The following is a 19,506-nucleotide window of genomic DNA, read 5'->3' as shown; positions in this document are numbered from 1 at the left end:
GATAAGATTAATTGCAAATTGATACTGCTGTCTTTCTCTTCCTGTGCCCTAGTTTTTTTCATGGTACAGTCATTGGTATATTTTGGAAAAAATGGCAGTTGTTTGCAGAATCTGTTTCAATACCACCCCTGATGCCAAAGGGGAGTTTCAATGGTTCAATTGATCGCAGGTATGAATCCTGATTGAAGTCCCTTGTTTTATTTGGAGAGGCCCATTCAATCAGAATGCACTCATAGTTTTGATACACATATTTTGCAAACAGATGCTCTCATTATTTCAAAATCACCTTTTTCATTTTTTCATTCATTCAACAATTTTTGAGCACCTCTTATGCTTCACGCTCCCTTTATCAAGCATTGGGTTACACTGGTGGAGAAAATAGACAGTCCTTGCCATCATGGAGCTTACATCTAATGGGGGAGATAGGCACTAATCAGATTATCATCCACATTTAAGCAGAATTATAACTGTGATAATTGCAGCAATATAGTAGAGGGATTTGATCCAGTCAGTGAGATTAGAGAGGCTTCTCAGAGGAATGCTTATGAAACTGAGATCTTCAGGAAGAATCAGAGTTAGCTGGTTGAAGAGAAAGGAAAAGCCTCACAGGTGGAGTGAATGGCACATAAAAAGTCCTGAGGTAGGAGCAAGCAGATTGTGTTTAAGGAATCAAAGTCCAGGACAGTTGTAGCCTAGAAAGCAAGGAGGCTAGAGTTATATAGAAAGGCCAGACCATGAAAGTCTTGTTAGTGTGTGAAGCATTTGGTCTTTATCATAATAATGGGAAGTCACTGAAGTGTTTTAAACGAGAGTATAATAAAATCAGATTTGCAGTTTGAGAACAATCTCTCTGGTTGCATGTGGATAAACAATTTTAGGTACAAAATAACGTAAGTTAGTTATGGTGCTATTTTGGCACTTCAGTGTAGAAGTGATGGCTTGGATGGTTATGGTGGTAGCAGATATGGAGAGAAATGAATGGATCTGAGGGAAATACAGGGGATAAAACCTACAGGGGTTGGTAATAGATTGGATATTTGGAATGATAGAGAGCAGTATGTCAAGGATGAATTCTAGGTTTCTGGTTTGGAAAACTGAATAAATGGTATTATCATCAATGGGGTTAGGATTATGGGAAGAAGGCTAGTATGGCATGGAGGGGTCATGAGTTTGACTTAGGGACATAATATATTTGAGATGTTTTTACAACAGCCAAGTGGAGATATTAAGCTGGCAGTTGGGGGAAGAGGTCTGAAGTACAGAAGAAAAGTCTGGGCTGACGACAGCATGAGTCATTAGTATATAAGTATTGGTAGAAGTAATGGTCATGGATGAGATCATCTAGAGATAGAAAATAATGTGAGAGGAGAGGAGCGCATAGGTCAAAGAGTTGGGGAGTTTCAACGTTTAATGTCAGTGTAGAGGAGGGTGGATCTATAAAAGATACAGAGGAGAAGGAGTGGCCAGAGAAGCAGGATGAGAAAAACAGGTGATTGGGTGGCATGGATATCTTGTGTGAAAATCACATAATCATAGACTTTTTGAGATAGGATGTACTATAAAAATCATCTAGTTCAATGATTTTATTTTACTAATGAATAAACTGTGAACCAGAAAAGTGAATTGCTTAATATAATAGAAATTCTGGGATTATTCCACTGCTCATTAAGTATAACACTGCTGACTATGGAACAAGGATAATGATGGTACTCATGTTACCACTGGTAATTGGAATGATTCTTGAACTTGAAATCAGGAGACCTTGGTTTGAATTTTTGTTCTATCACTTTCCAGTTGAATGGCCTTTGTCATGTTTCTTAATCTCTCATAGTATGCACTTACCCATCTATAAAAATTACATGCCCGTTGTGAGTTGAAGGTTAGATGATATATGTAAAAGTGCTTTTATGAACTATAAAGTACTATATTAGAGTATTATTCAAAGTGTTTCTACAGAAGTATGAATAAATGAGATTAACTGTAGAAATCATACATCAGACGAATTTCAAGGGGAATCTTTCTCTGCCAGATGTTTAATTATAAAGCCACAGTAAATAGCTGGGTACTGGTACAGGCAAAGACTAATCAGTGAAAGAGAGGGGAGTACAGAAAAAAGAAAAGGAGGAATTTAGTGTATGATAAAGACGGCACAACAAATAAATCCATTGCACTATTTAATATACTGTTTTGGTACCACCACCTAGCTCTTTTAGGGGAAAAAGCTGGATCTCTATCTTATTACAAAATAAATTACAGATGAATCAAAGATAAAATTGATAATTTTGGCTACCTAAAAAATTAAATCTATATGGCAGTAAAAAAAAAACCCTAGATTATAAACAAGGTTGCAAGTCAAATCTCGTTAGAGAAATATATGTAAATGAATGACAGGCAAATTTTAATATTTTAACAAGGAAAGAATTTTTTTCCCCAGATTTATGTAAAAACACAAAGGCTCCAGTAAGAAAATGGGCAAGATCATGACCAGGTAATTCACAAATGAAATTATAAAAATGACCTATTACTATAGGGAGACAGATTAAATCTTACTAGTAATCAAAGAAATGCAAAGCAAAATAATAGTGAGATATCACTTCTTACCTATTGAATTAGCAATTAATAAGATTTACAATGCATAGTGTTAATGCTGTGGGGGAAATAAGCATATCTATGCATACTTATATACTGGTGGTAAGAATGTAAACTGGGGTACTTCTGGAGTATAATCTAGAAATTAAAATAAATGTTAAAAATGCATAGATCACTATATTGATATAAACAAATGGTTGAAACTAGACAAACAGAAGAATTTCAAATATTCTTTAAATATTCAAAGCATAACTCATTACTCCTCCACTTCTTATGTGTGGCCTGTACATAGTGTCTTTCTTCCAAAGAGTATAATATGGAAAAGGGAGGGAGTAACTTTACAGTGTAGAAATCTGGCCAACACTACTTCAGCCAGGTGATCAAGGTCAACAGTGGTAAGTCATGTTGATATTATGTACCCCACTTCATATGATGTAATGAAAATGACCCTTTTCCTCTATAGTCTTCCTCCTTAAAACCCCAAACCCCAGTCTAATTGTAAGAAAAAACATCAGAAGGCTTCCAATTGTGGGACATTTCTACAAAATATCTGACTAGTATTCCTCAGAACTGTCGAGGTTATCAAAAACAAGGAAAATCTGAGGAACTGTCATAGTCTATAAGAGCCTAAGGAGACATGACAACTCTGTAGTTTGTTATCCTGAATGGGATCAGGAAATGGAAAAGAACATTAAGTAAAAGCAAAGGAAATCTGAATAAAATACAGAATTTGGTAAATAACAATGTATTAATATTGGATCATTAATTGCAATAAATATACTATTGTAATATAAAATGTTAATCATAGAGGAAACTGGGTGTGATGTATATGAGAACTCTATATTATCTTTGCAACTTTTCTATGAATCTAAAATGCTTCTAAAATAAAATCTTTGTTAAAATTGAAGAAGAAATTTAAAAATCTCTAGAGAGAAATTTAAAAATGCATAAACCCTATATTTTGTTATTTCTACTTCTGGGACTATGTCCCAAGAATATAATCACTCAGGTGTGCAAGGATGTATCAACAAGACTGGTCATCAGAATATTGGATATAATAGTGAAAAACTGGAAACAATTTGAACATCTGTCAACAGAGGACTGGTTAAATAAAATATTGTACCTTTACACACTATAATACTATTTAGTTATTTAGAATGGTGTATTTCTTCATTGATATTTAAATACCTCTATGACATATTTTTTGAGAAAAAAGTAGTAGTAAACAAGCATGTATAGTCTTATTCCATTGACAGAAAATTATATGTGTTTGTGCATGGATGATTATGCAGTTTTCATGAAAAGTACTTGGAAAATCAAAATATTAATAGTGGATATATGAGTATTGAGATTTTGTTCATATTTCTTTCTCTTTATATTTCTTGAATGCCCTGACTTTTCTACTTTTTTATATTATCTTTACAACAAAAGGCAATACTAAAATTATTTTCATTTTGATAACACTTTATACATTACAATTTACTTTATAGACCACTTTTGAGAGTAATTTAAGAATAACAAATAAGATTGTATATATTTTTTGTCATTGGGATTGGGTTTTAAAGACTTACTGAATATCTTCCAAATGTGCTGGTAGTACTTTTGAAAAGAAACTTAGTTTATGTTTTTCACATTGCTGAATATGTACGTTGTGCTTTATGCCTTATGCCGTTTCTCTCCACATCAGTCTTTTGCAATTTTACATATGCTCTATGAAGGATGCGCTGACCTAACGTATCTGATCTGTCTGGCAGGAACTGAGTGACCTCTTTAGGGCTGAGGATGTCTCTGGCATCTTGCTTTAATGACAAATAGTTGGGTTCTAATTCCCTATAATGAAGCTGGGATTCTCAATATACACACTTTCAGTTTGCTCCCTTTCATTAGACTGGGTAAATAGCTGAAACATTACATGATGTCTTTGTGTGGATGTGAGGACTTCATTATGAATAACTGTTCTCAGACTGGCCTCCTGAGATGTTTGTCTCTAGTATCTTCTTCAAGAAATTTAAGAATGTCTCTTGCAGTGTTAATCACAAGAAAATCTGTTCAGATTTGCATGTTGCCCTCTGCCTGAGACAAAGGTACTCACAGGCTCTTTGTATTTGTCTGCATAGTTTGCATTTGTGTGTGTATTTGTGGGGTCCAGCCTCAGAGTAGTATTACTAACCCAAGCACCGATTATTGCATAAATCAGCACCTTTCAACATCTAAACTGTGTGGGCAGTCAGTCGTGAAGTAATTCATTACTAATGACAAAGTACCAAAGTTTTTAAAAGCTGGCATTTTTAAATAAATGTGAATAAATTTAAGGATATTCTTTAAATACTTAAAAAAAAAAGAGAAAGAATGTCTCTTGGTTTGAAGTCTAAACAGTGGGCTCTCATGCTGCAAATGATATAACTAAATATTCCTATTGATTTTTTAAGATCAGGTTGGGAAGAGAAAGGAGGAAGTTGGGGAGGTGGATTGCTTTGGTAAGCCTAAAATGGAAGTTTTATCTGCATTTCCACATTTTCTGGAATATGCCCTAATTCAAGTTTTAACCCCTTGGCTATCTTCTGGACCACCGTAATGAGCTTCTAACTAGCCTTACTGTGTGTAGGCACTTCTCTTTATAGTCTAATTTTTACATTCGGAACATGAATCTGTCAGATCCTGTTTGCATCATTTTGCCTCTAGCTCAAGACTTTCTCTCTACAAGATAAAACCCAAACTTTTTAGCTAAGCACATTCTCCTCTCTATGCCTTGGCTCATATTTTAGCTGTGGTGTGCCCTACTCATTCTAAAAGCTAACCTGAAAAGTCATCTTTTATAAGATGCTGTCTCTGATCTCCATAATTGGATATCATTTATCCTTTTACCACAAACTTACATCTGCGTTGCTATCATGTCACATACTCACTGCATACCTTATATTATAAATATTTGTAAGCTTGTTTAATCTCCCATGTTAGACTAAGCTCCATGAGGCCAGATCCAATATCTACTCCACTTTTTGTATGTCCACAGCATTTGACAGGATTGATGTTTAATAGAAGTTTATTGAAGGAACAGGAGGCTCCCACTTCTGACATAATAAACTGATGTTCCGCAATATTAACCCTACCTCTACCTCCTGGCCTAGATTCTGTTCCCAGATTATTCTGATTCAGCTGTTTATTCTGATTAAACATTTAAGTAATATACTAACTTCCCTTGCTCTAATTTAATGCTCACCAAGCACTTTTCTCAATACTTGGCTCCCAGTGTAGTTTGCCCCTAGGGGAAAAGGGTGTTAGACAAGCAGATGATTCAGTCCCCCAGCCATGATAATTCTCATTATAGATTAACTCAGTGTTTCCCAGAGTGTGGTCCCTGGACCATAGCATCAGCATCACCTGGGAACTTGTTAGAAATGCAAATTCTAACTACTGAATCAGAAACTCTGACACTGGCGCCTAGAATTCTATTTTTAATAAGGCTTCCAGGTGATTTTGCTAAAGTTTTAGAACCATTGGATTAATTTATAACCTTAGGAATCTTAGAAAACATAAGGGTAAGTGAGCAACCCTGAGGTTGTTCAGCTCTGACTCTGCAGGGCTGAAGGCCAAACCCTGGTCTGTGATGATAAACCAGTGCTAAGGGTCTGCTTGTGAGGTTTCCTGGTAAGCAGCCTGGGGGCCTTTTCAAGTGAGAGCCCAGGCTTTGTTTGTATATTTTCTATGTTGATCATTGAACCAAAGTATGACGTTCTCCAAACTATGTTAATATGTATTTTAACACCTACTACCTGTATGTTTAGTTGGACAAGAAAAAAGGAAAGAAGGCAAAATGAAAAGGATTTAAAAAGACAATCTCGAGGGTAGGAAAAATGCTCAAATTGCATAAACAATAGACTTCCAATCTTTGAAGTCATAATCATAAAAAACATGTTTACTCATGACCTAAAACTTTTCCCTCATGATGTACGAAAATATGAATAAGAACAAGTGTACAAGCAAATAGACTTGGAAAAAGCACAACAAAACGCATCTTTCACCATTCGGGGAGGAGAATATGCAGAGCATCTAGGAGTTGCAAATATATCACAAAATATTAGGTTTATTATCATAATTGTTTTATGATATAATAAAGAGGAAATGCAAATATTAACTTACCGTAGACTCAATTTTTCCACTCAAAGTCCTATATTTCTGTGTAACTGATGAATTTAGCTCATCACTATATTGAACATTTAGGATTTCAAAGCTGCCACTGTAAAAGTAACATTTTTGACCTGTAAAACAAAGAAAAGGCAGAATCAATCTCACATTACTAAGTACTTTAATCTGTATTTTATACAGGATTATGGAAGGCTATGTTATACAATTTAAAAAAATTGATTCCCTTGAAAGAAAACTCTAAACTTAATATAATGTAACTATAATAAAATTATTTTTCTTTCAGTTTTTAAAAAGATTGGCAATGCTGGAACTGTTAAAAATGCATGAAAATCAGAGCAGCATTATTTGAGAATTAAATTGTTCAGTAGTATCATAATTTTCATTCTTACTATATTTTAGGGAGATTTGTGATTACAGATTTATTCATTTAGGAAATATTAATGTCTATAATACACTATTATTCATTTATCATTAAGGAATGAAGTAATTCTGAATAGTTTTAAAAATTATTTCAAATACTATTCTTTTTAGAGGAATTAGTGACTTATTGGTTCTCTGGATTAAGCTAGAAAATAACTGTTCTGGCAAGAAAGGTAATCTGGTTGTTCAATGTGAACTATTTCCATCAAAAACGGTCTTCCAATGGATATATTAAGCTATGTGAAGGAAATAAAAATTCCTAAGACATACTTGTCCTTACCTTAGAAACATTATGAACATGGACATAACCTAACCTGTCTCAGGAAGAAATTCCCTGCTTCCATTTGATCATTCATATACATAATTTATGCAGAGAAATACCTCAACCAGGGAAAGCATTTGAGATCCTGGGGATAGGGTTGTGTGGTCCTTTGTGGCAGAAGGACAAGTCTTTCTAGGGCCATAAGTGGTCACTGGTATACACTTTGAAGAGGACTTACTTAAGGCTTCTCCCTTTGTGTTTAAGTGTGACAATACAGTGCCGTTAAGAGCGAAAATTCATTAATCTGAAACTTGATGTTTGTTTTTCCTTCTTCCGTAATTCACCTTGGACATATTTGTCTCTAGGTGATCTGATAGCAAAATGTAGTCAAAAGCAAAATTTAGCCACAACTTTATAATTAGATTGACTGAAAAGATTATTCCTAGTTACTGGAATAAATAAATTTGTTCTTGCTCAGTCTCCACACTCACACATACCCATATGCCTTCACACTCTGCCCTGCCCTGCCCCAATGATTTAAATAATTTAACAGGATTATAGAAAAATTAAAAAAAAAAACTCAAAGTGTTTTTTCAGGTGAAGAAAACAGATTATAACATATATTATCTAGTGAAATTTGACACATTTTATCTACATTAAAACATCTGAAAGAATATTCACTGAGATATTAAGTTGTTTGTGAATGAACAGGGTATATGCATTCTTTATATTATTTCTTTGTTTCCTATTTTTATGATGCAATGAAAAATTAAATAAACTAAGAGAAACAAAAAGGAACAGAATCCTTTTTAAAGTTTGTTTTTAACCTCTTTCTACTTCTTAACTTCAAATTCATCTCCTATCATAATTGTTCTGCTCCTAGGATTATTTTCGGGAGACAGGTCGTGAATTAACAAATATTTAGGTACATCCAACTTTTAGATGTTGAAACTTAAGGTCCTTGGCAAATTTTAAATGAAGAAGGAAATCATGGTATTAATAAAAAAACAAAACAAGTGAACTCTAGCATCAGAAAAATATTGAGTTTTTTCCCTTGGCTAGAATAATTCTTGTCTGGGTTTAATGTTGTTTAGTATCCTAAAAAAGGCCAAAAGAAAAAGAAGAGAAAAAATACTGAATTAGAGAAAATATAGACATGAACATATATTCAGGGGTATATGAATAAAATATATAATTATGTTGTTAAGGAATAGAAGTGGCAATAAAAGTGAGAATTCCACACTTTTAATCTGAAAGTATATTTAGTTAATTCATCTAGAGTGGTATTTCCAATCTTCTGGTACTTACCAAAAGCTAAAAAGTAGACAAGTAGAGCTGTGGTTACTGCCAGGAGCACCAAAACTGCGACGACAGCAAAACATACTGTGAATGGATTCAGAGATCTTGAGGCCGATGGCACCCGTGCTGGCCTTAGAACAAGGGAAAAGATCAAAGGCCACTCATTTCACTCAGAGAAGCAATCATTTCAGCTCTCGTGATCATTTCTGCCTTCCGAAGTCTCTTAGCTTGCACATGGCTCTATTATAGAAAACCGATTTTTTTTTTTTTTTTTTGCGGTACGCGGGCCTCTCACTGTTGTGGCCTTTCCCGTTGTGGAGCACAGGCTCCAGACGCGCAGGCTCAGCGGCCATGGCTCACGGGCCCAGCCGCGCCGCGGCATGTGGGATCTTCCCGGACCGGGCACGAACCCGCGTCCCCTGCATCGGCAGGTGGACTCTCAACCACTGCGCCACCAGGGAAGCCCCCGATTGTTTCTTGATAGGAATATAGTTCTGGAAATGAAATCTAACTGAACAACACTCTCCTTAATGGTTTTTCTTTCAATTTTTTTTTCAGCACTAAAATGTTGACATTTAGATAGTTTGATAGAAGAATAAGGAAATCTGACCTCTGGTTTTCAATTGCTTTTCCTTCTTCTGTCAATTGATGAAGTTCTCAAGCATAACAACTATTTCTGTTTTACTACAACTCCTTCTAAGACCCTATGTTGGACACTACTGTAGTAAGCTCCCTTAGCTGGGCACCATCCTCAGGGATTTGCTGAAGAGAGATCATTTTGGGTGGGGAGAGGGGTGGAGGGAGTCAGAACAGTAGGATTTCTCACTGTAATATTCTCTGGGTTATTAAAATGGGGGTATGTCTAGAGGCTGAGAGCTGAGATCCAGGAGAGTAATAAGCACCTGTAATTAATTAGAACTGTATCAGCAGCAGAGGATTTGCGTAATTTTTTTCACCCATGAAATCATCAACATCAGTGTAAGCCAATAGATTTGTACTAACAGTATCTGGTATTATATTAGGCATATAATCCAAGTACTTCCTCACGGCCTCTGTCTCTACCACACACACTCACACTGGGGAGGTCACCAGAAGAGCTGAGTGTGAATTCCTGTTTTATCCCTTGTTTGCTTGGAGATCATATTGTCATTTATCTGAGATTTTCTTCATCCGAAAAAATGGGAATAATACTTGCCTCACAAGGCTAATTTGAAGATCAGTGAGGTTAAGTGTATAAAGTATATATTTCTATTAAATAGGTTATCCACTAGACTGTGAGAAACTTGAGGATAAAGATGGTATTCATGCATATGTTTCTGACAGTTTGTAGGGTACCTGCCATATATAGGTGGTACATAGATTTATGATATTTATAAATATTTGTTGTATGTGTTAACTTCTGGGTGTGTTTTAGATTTAAAAGCCTTAACAGAACTGAAAAGCACTTACATTTAGCTAGAATATAGTCAGATTTCCATTTTTTTCTATTTGTTTTGCTAACATTCTGGTATAAATGGGAAGGGAATGCTCTGAGAGTCAGTGATTCCCAGACTTTAGTTTTCAGAGCAGGGTTGCCTGGTATTGTTTGGGCTCTACCCAACTCACATACTGATGAAAGGGCATCTCCTGGTATTTTACATTGTACCACCTGCACATTGTACGCTATGGCTATGGGATCAGTATCATTTCAGAAGATTATTGGAGGTGGACATAGACTTGCCAACTTTCAATTTTGTTGAATAAACACATTAAACATTACAAAAATTGACCACGCTCAAATATTATTTTTTAATAAAAGGGCATTTAAATTGATACAAGTAGGAAGGACATAATCTCATAATAACAAATTAGATGAATAATTTAGCTCTAGCTTAATGGTGTCTTTTTACTGCATTGCTCTTATTTGTTCATTTTGCTATGCTAATCAAAACTGACTTTCAGCGACACTGGTCTAGAGTCCAACATTTGGGAATGACTAACTGTAGTAATTTTCTAGTAGGATAAAATTGGCCCATTGACATTTGCTGACTTTTTGAGCCTCAGTTTACTCTTCTGTTTCCTACTGGGTTTGTTGTGCCAATGACATGTGGTCACAGTTGCACAGTGTTTGGCATGTGTAAGTTCAGTAAATATCAGTGGATACTCAGCAGGGGAGAGTCAAAAGAAGAGCTGGAAACAAGCCAACCCAAATAAGTTTCATACTGATTGACCCCCTACCTCAACAACAAGGGACTGTATCAATTTACATTCCCACCAACAGTGCAGGAGGGTTCCCTTTTCTCCACACCCTCTCCAGCATTTATTGTTTGTAGATTTTTTGATTAATCACTTGTCAGTTGCATGATTTGCAAATATTTTCTCCCATTCTGAGTGCTGTCTTTTGGTCTTGTTTATGGTTTCCTTTGCTGTCCAAAAGCTTTTAAGTTTCATTAGGTCCCACTTGTATATTTTTGTTTTTATTTTCATTACTCTAGGAAGTGGGTCAAAAAAGATCTTGCTGTGATATATATCAAAGAATGTTCTGGAGAAAAACAAATACCATATGCTAACACATATATATGGAATCTAAAAAAAAATAAAAATAAAGTGGTTCTGAAGAACCTAGGGGCAGTACAGGAATAAAGACGCAGATGTAGAGAATGGACTTGAGGACATGAGGTATGGGGAAGGGTAGTCTGGGATTAAGTGAGAGAGTGGCATGGACTAATATATACTACCAAATGTAAAATAAATAGCTAGTGGCAAGCAGCTGCATAGCACAGGGAGATCAGCTCGGTGCTTTGTGACCACCTAGAGGGATGGGAGAGGGAGGGTGAGAGGGAGACCCAAGAGGAAAGAGATATGGGGATATATGTATATGTATAGCTGATTCACTTTGTTATAAAGCAGAAACTAACACACTATCGTAAAGCAATTATACTCCAATAAAGATGTTTAAAAAAACCACAAAAACACAAAAAACAAGGGACTGACTGTATTTCTAGAGGTGAATAGAAGTATCAAGATTTATGAGTGTAGAATGAGAAGTTACTAAAACACAAGGCTTAAGTTGGAAGCCAAAATACCAAAAAACAAAAACCATAGGCTAGAGTCAGCATATGCTTTAGCTTGGATGAGCCTCCCATGGCTTTAGAACCAACTTTGCTTCAGTTCATGGAAAACATATTAAACCCAATGGCTAAAAAGCACCATGAGACATGTGACTCAACAAACAAAGGGTGTGGAGCTCAAATTACCTTAATCTCACAAGCCATTATTAATTACATAATAATAAGTTGTTCCACCTTGTAGAAACTGCTGAAGAAATATCTTCTCTCTCGTTAGCAGTGCAACTTGTCATTGAACCTCTGTATGTGGCTGATTATAAAGCTTATGCCAACACACACTAAATTGTGTACAATATTTGCTTTGCAAACTATTAGAGAAAATATATTTTCTAACACTGTCTGAATTTTGACTCATATTCAGTGGAAATCTTCAAGCAAATACTTTGCTTTTAAAGCATGATCCTGATCAGTAAAATATTTAGTGGTTGTGTTTAAACAGCAAAACAAATATGCAGTTGTGACATATTTAACCAGCTTCCGCCTCCTTCTTTCTCTTTCTCGTTGACTTGGAAAATTATATGAATTTTAGAAAACTTATTCTGTGCTCTTATTAAGAGAACCTAAGTGTCAGACTTTATACATGCTTATTGCCTATCTTCATAATAGTCTTGTAAGATGGGTATTCTGATCCCTATTTGGAAGATAAGAAAACTGAGGTTCAGAAAGTAAGTAACTCAGGAGTGACAGAGCTGGAAATGGAAACCAGGGTGGTTAGAATAAAAGAACATGGACTTCCTCTGATGTAGACTTCCTCCCTCACACTATAAGAGACGGAAAAAATTTTGGGACTCCTATCTCTTGTGACATCACTTGGAGGAAGCAAAGGGAATCAACATCTATTGAGTGCTTATTAAATTGAGTGCTAGGATTTTGTTCTTACACATAGTAAATGTTCAATAAAATAATTGTTGATTTAATTTTAATTTGAAAGTACACCTTACTTAATATATCAGATTTATGTAGGAATACTAGTTAACTTCTGCTGTTGACACATAGTTAGAAGCAATATATGGTTGTGGATTAATAGAGTCACTTGGCAATAACTTTCCATTATTTGTAAGAATAGAGGAAAACAGCGACAGGGTAATTGCAAATTCAGATATACATAGTATGTCTGTAGAGGACTTTTAGACAATTTTGTGTCCATTTAAATAAGATTTCAGGTATGCTAGTAACAAAGATTTGGTCCACGGTTGTTTTCTCCTGATGTGTATTCTTCCTCAATGATCCCATCCTATGCCCCGGTTTCAGCAAACATATAGTAAGGTAATATTTTCTAAGATAGATCTTCAGCCCAGACTTCCGTCTTTGAGCTCCACATCATTATTTTCAATTATGCATTGGACATCTTATGGATGTTGTAGAACCTCCTTAAATATAACAGTTCAGTTCAAAACTGAACTTGCTATCTTTTTCTCCAGCCTGCACTCATGTCCCACTATTTCTAATATTGGTGAATGTCACTACCATCTATCTGGTACCATTAAAGATCCAGGAATTAGCTGTACCTGCTCTCTCTTGGTAAGTTCCCACATTCGAGAGGTCATTGGTGCTTATACCTACTGCTTAAATCTTTCTGTCCATCACCTCTATCTCTTTCTTAATTCTGGCTGCTATTATTTTGTATTATGTGAAATACCTCTTAAATGTTCTCCCTTCTTCCGTTATCAAGAGACATTTGGTGAGTGCCTGCAATGTTCTAGGCAAAATTTAATTTCTGGGAATACAATGAAAAGAAACAATCATAGCACTCCTAATAATGTGGGGAGAGAAATGAGTAAGATAAATAAATAAAATAAAGGAAAAAAAAGGAAAGGAGTAGGAAGAAGTATAAGTACGGGGTGCTGAAAATTTAGATAGAGTGGCCAGGAAAGGCTTTGCTGAGGAGTTGACATTTGAGTAAAGATCAGAAGGAGGTGAGTGAGCAAGCCATGAAGATACCAGGGGGAGAATTATCTAGGCGGATAAACAGCAGTTTGAAGGCCCTGAGCAAGGAGCTCATGTGGTAAATTTGAGGACCAGCAAGAGAGGCAGCTGAACTGGAGTGGAGTGAGAAAGTTAGGGGTGGCGGATACTGGAGGAAAATAAAGTCAGAAAGATAATGACCAGGGAGTCAATGGTTTGGGGAAGATCACTTAAGGCTTTGAAAGTAAGGACTTTGGTCTTTATTCTCAGTGAGACAAAGTCTTTGAGGGTTTTGAGCAGAGACTGACCTCAGATCTATTTCTTCAATAGGATTACTCTGAGTACTTTGCAGGGATTAGTGGGCCTGGATGGTGTGGGAGACCACTTAGGAGGTCATTAAATAATCGAAGTGAGAGACGATGGTAGTTTAGACAAGGGTGGTAGCAGTGGAGGTGTTAAGAAGTAGTCAAGAGTGTGGATATATTTTGAATTTAGACCCTAGAGGATTTGCTGATGATTCACTTATGAGATGTGGGAAAAAGAGAAAGCCAGATAGAATTCAAGATTTTTGCCTCTTTCCAATGAATTCAAGATTTTTGCCGCTTTCCAATCAACACTTTAAAATCCTTCAAGGGATTTTTAAAAATGTAGATCTTAGGGTCTGACATCCTCCCCTTCCAATACCTCATTTGAAATTTTTCTGTAGCTCATCAAAATCCTCAGATGGCATTCAAATCTTCCTTGGCATTTAAGGCCAATCATATCACCCCTGCAGCTTCATCATCTGTCACATCCTCACCTGCCCACTTGACCCCAGCCAGAACAAATGTCACAGCCCCTTCTATATGTGATGTCTTTTGCGTGGAAAATGTCATACCTGGTTAATTCTCATTTTATCCTTAAAATAATTTAAACGTCTTTCATTTCCCTCCAGGTAATTACCTTTTTCTCCTCATCTGATCTCATAATGCTCAATGAATTTCTCTGTTACAGTCCCTTATCCCCTCATGTGCCTGCATCCATATCTAGGCTGTAACTCATGAAAGGTAGCGATGCATCTTGTCTGCCAGGATATGCCCCATTCCTACATAATACCCATTACAGAGTCCACATCAGGCATTGCTATGGAAAAATTTATGAATGACTCTGCAAAGAGGGTTTTAAAAAATAATTTTACTATAGTTTGGAGGAACTTTATGTAAGATTGTATGCTGTGCATTCTTATTTTAAATACTGACAAAAATATAGATCAGAGAATAATCTCTGCCATCTATTGAGTGCTTACCATGTACTGGCTGAACTTTTCTACATCATTTAATTTAATCCCTATTAAAAACCCTTGTTTACAGGTAAGAAACAGAAGCTTACTCAGCTAGTAAGAGAGCTGGAATGCAAATACAGGTCTGTCAAGCTCAAACTACAAATGGCCACTTCAGATGGGAGGAAGTTTCCTGTTAATCATCACGTTGTTGTTATTAATTTCTGTCACACTTACTACCTTACTGTTGATACTGAGAAATGGAAAGTTCAAAAATATTTCTATAGCCCTTGTATTACAGGATATACAAACACAAATATTTGAGTGTGTTATTTACATTTTATGTTGGAGTTATGAAGAATATGAGAAATGGTTCCAAAGTAGAGGAACTTTCTCTATTTTACTCCCTTTCATTAACTTTGGATGGTGTCACGAGGCAGGCAATAGAGACTATCCAATTCAATGATTTAATTTTTTAAGTTGAGAAATACTTTGTTCAAACAAGGTCTTGAAAGGCTTGGAAGCTTAATGATTAAAACAGATGAAAATGGAGTAGCTTCTCTGTTTGATTTTGAGTTGTGAGAAAAGGACCCCTTCCTATTTCCAGCAAATCACTGATCTAGTCCAACACTTTTATTTATTTCTTAACTTTTTTTTTTTTTGGTTGTTCTTGATAACCTTAGGTGTGCTCCGAAAGAAAAGAGAGACACAGGATTATTCAGGATTGCACAACTGGATGATGGTAGAGTAAATGCCATAGTTTTAAGACTTCTTGAATATGTTTGTTTTATTAAAACATGATGCATTCTGAAAACTCTGGGTTCATATGGAAGATAAGATTTCTATCCTTGAATCACAAGTCCACAACATTTTATGTGCATGTACCTTTGGAATGCACTACATTACTTTCTTTTTTTTCTTTTGCGGTACGCAGGCCTCTCACTGTTGTGGCCTCTCCCGTTGCGGAGCACAGGCTCCAGACGCGCAGGCTCAGCGGCCATGGCTCACGGGCCCAGCCGCTCCGCGGCATGTGGGATCTTCCCGGACCGGGGCACGGACCCGTATGCCCTGCATCGGCAGGCGGACTCTCAACCACTGCGCCACCAGGGAAACTCACATTACTTTCTTTTAATTCAATGGTTTACCTTCCAACTTAACTTTATCTTGGGTAACATTTAAATAAGTTTATATTCCTTGAGGATATACAGCACTTTATACCAGTTGAGGATACAGAGACTGGGCAATTGGTAAGGGACCTGAGCAAGCCTATACAATGCTTTTGTGAGAATTAGGAAAAGGCAACTTCTCTGGGAAACAGAGACAGTGGTGTTTCTTGGTCTGCATGCAGCTCTACTCTGGGGTAGACAGCTTGGCAGGGAGCATAGGCACCATCTAGGCTTCCAGTCTCTCCCTGAGCCAGCATTTCTGTGCATTGCACAAACTGCACAGCTGTGTACAACAGACCTGAAATGATGTGTCAAAGCTTTGGAATCTGCTGCTAGTGGGAAAAGCCAATCTAGGATTCATTATTTTCTCATAAAGTTTGCAAATTGATATGGACAGATGACTAATAGGTATTATGTAAGCATGTGCCTATGTTTGCATGTATGTAGTAGTTGAGTTGGGGGGTTGATCATGGTTCAGGAGAACCTGCTGCCAATGAAGCCAAGAGTGTGGGCTCAGTAGCTTCACAGGCTAGTTAAGTTCTTCCTTTCTTAGGACTCAGGCTGTATCCTGGAACTCAGGCTCTTTTTAACAGATCCAGGCCACAGAATCAACCCCATGAGAGAGTGTGGCCATAATAAGACAAATCCATCCTTATTGCTGGGGGAAAAATTAATTCCTTCCCTATGATGCTCTATTCATACTTTGTCTAATTGGTTCTAAACTTGAAGGAATCAATTTTTCATATACTGGAAGTTCATGGACATTCTTTTTTTTTGGAGCAGAAAAAGGTTTATTTCAGTGCCAAGCAAGGAAAATGGGCAGCTCATGTTCAAAAGCCCAGAACTCCCATGGACATTCTTTCTCCATTTTTTTATTATTATATCATTGAAATATATTTTAAGATGTTTTACAGCAATTGTTACTTGATTTAAAAAATTCACTGAGTTCTAGTGTTTGAGGATAGATCTTGGGCTGCATTAAACAATTATTGGAGAAGGGAAAAATTATAGATTATACTTCAGCATAGTATATCAAGTTTTAATTTACTTGGACCCAGCTACACTGAAAAATAGTTCCAGTTTTGTAATACATTCTTTGTTAATAATGTTCACTTTACAGTTCTGCAATAAGTAAGGAAATTAAAAATTATTTCTTTTTGAGATTTCCTTCATTCTAATATCAGTCATGTTTTTGAAATGAAAGACCTGAGATATAAAAGATTCCTTTCATTGACTTTAAACTTCTGAGCATAGTGTTTAATTCCTGCATTGTAAAAGACTTCTAAGGAGATGTAGAAAGAGAACTGGAGTTAGGAGATGTGGATTCAGGTTCTCTCTCTGTCAAATCTAAGCTATGAGGTCTCATGTAAATCATAATTTTTTCAAACTCCAGCTGTCTTATTTTAAAAATTGATAAAACAATACCTTCCCTATCCAAAGAGAACAAAATAAAATGTATGTGACAATTATTTGTAAAATTCTGAAAAAGTTTTTCAGAATATAAGGCATTATTATAGGGACAACTGAAGTATACTAGAAAGATCTCAAGAACTGAAGATTGTTATTCCAGTAACTGTTGAGTGATCTTGAATGAGTCCTTCTAACATGGTGGAGTCTCAGTTGCCCCAGCTGTACTATGGTGATAACAATACCCACCGCACAGTATTTTGTGAGAATTAAAGCAGATAATATGCATGCTATATAAACTATAAAGTGCTAAAGAAGCACAAGGCACCTTTGGAGTAAGAAGAAATTGTTTTCATTAATCAATTTAATCTTATTTATTACCCTCTGTTTATATTTAATTTATACTATCAAGAGAAGAAAATGTATTTCATTTAAAATATTCAATTTTATCTATTTACCTATCCTACTCTATCTCCACTTTTTTCAAGCTTACTTTATACACATTCCTTTTCAGAGATGACTTCTAATTTATATCTTTAGTTGTAATGTTTTTCATGAGTTCCAGTTTCTTCCAACTGACACCTGGGTGTTATCACAGTGTTATCACATATATACCTTAGACGAAAGGAAAGGAACGTGTCCACAGCTGCCTCTACTGAAGTCCTTTTTGTAGTAGAAGAAATTTAATATTAGTTTTCTACTCTTCTTATATAGTCATTAATTCCTTTATTCAGAAATATTTATTGGTTTTACATGCCTGTTATTTTGCCAGATATCTAAAAATAAATAAAATTCCTGAAATAACTTTAGAGTGATAGGTAAAAAGTGGCACATAAGCATTCCAAATGCTATAGAAATTGAGAGGTCAGAGAAGTAACTTTTGGTTAAAGGAAAGATAAATTGTTTCCATTCTTCATGGAAGATGTGGCATGTGAGCTATGCTTTGCAGGATGGGCAGGACTTCTGAGTAGATGAAGAAACAAGAACAAAAGAGATAGAAAGTGCAAAGTGTGCTTGGGGAATAGTAATTGGCCCTGTATTGTACTTATAGATTAGTAAATGGAAAATAATCTGGAAAACTAAGATCAATCAAGATTATAGAAGACACTAAGTGTGATGGATTTGGAGTCTTTGCTTGCTTTAGGACATCACTGAGGTTTTTGAAATGAGTAGTTACAGAAAAACAGTAGTGTTGTAGAAAGGCTAATCTGGTGGCCTGATTGGGCCGCAATGGGAGGGAGTTGGGAGGCAGGAGGTCTTACTGGGGAGACTAACTCATTAGTCCATGAATGGGATAGGATGGGCCTAGGGCCTGGCAGAGACTGTGGGATGGAAAGGGAGGGATGGAGGGAAATATGGAAGATGGAAAACTAGGATCAGTCCCTGATAGAGAATTCAGTGCCAGAGGCAAGAGGAGCAGCCCAAGATGAGGCTGAAGGCTCAGCCTGAGTAACTTAGGAATTAGTTATACTAGTTATATGAATAGACAATTTGAGTTTTTTCAGGTATTTTAATAATATTTAATTTTAGTAACTAGCAGTACTTGTATGATGTTTCCCAGCAATTAGCTGGAAAGGTACGTCTAACCTAAGAAAAGATCTTGGGACTGGAGGTATCCTTTCTGAAGCCATTATCTGAGAGAGAGTAATTTAAAGCTCTGAAAAAGAGAGTGTGAAACCAACTCATTTAACTAAATTTGGATTTAAAATAATACAATGTAAATGTCTAGGCAGATATGCAGACACACATGAATTTGATTTCATAAAGAACTTCCCATTATTACAGCCTTAGGTATCCAGTAATGAGTGAAAGCACTTGGCATTATGAAAATCAGTATGTGTATATAATTTAGGCAGCCATCAATTAATATTTACTAAACACATATAATTACACCATTGTCCAAAGTGAAATAATTTTTTTTTTTTTTTTTTTTTTTTTTTTTTTTTT

At 35.9% G+C, this 19,506-nt stretch overlaps 1 protein-coding gene across 1 annotated transcript in view; it reads right to left on the bottom strand.

Annotated features, from left to right (window-relative positions):
• Window positions 1–19,506, bottom strand: part of TMPRSS11D (transmembrane serine protease 11D) — a 70,939-nt gene that overhangs the window by 38,426 nt on the left and 13,007 nt on the right. The window contains exons 2-3 of the mRNA XM_007122549.3: window positions 8,726–8,847; window positions 6,730–6,848 (exon numbers count right to left, since the gene is read on the bottom strand). Of these exons, the coding sequence (XP_007122611.1) occupies window positions 6,730–6,848; window positions 8,726–8,847 (241 nt within the window). The remainder of the gene's footprint in view (window positions 1–6,729; window positions 6,849–8,725; window positions 8,848–19,506) is intronic.

The sequence above is a fragment of the Physeter macrocephalus genome, chromosome 7, assembly GCF_002837175.3.
Source record: "Physeter macrocephalus isolate SW-GA chromosome 7, ASM283717v5, whole genome shotgun sequence".
Lineage (NCBI taxonomy): Eukaryota > Metazoa > Chordata > Mammalia > Artiodactyla > Physeteridae > Physeter > Physeter macrocephalus.
This window is presented reverse-complemented; position numbering and strand designations above follow the sequence as displayed.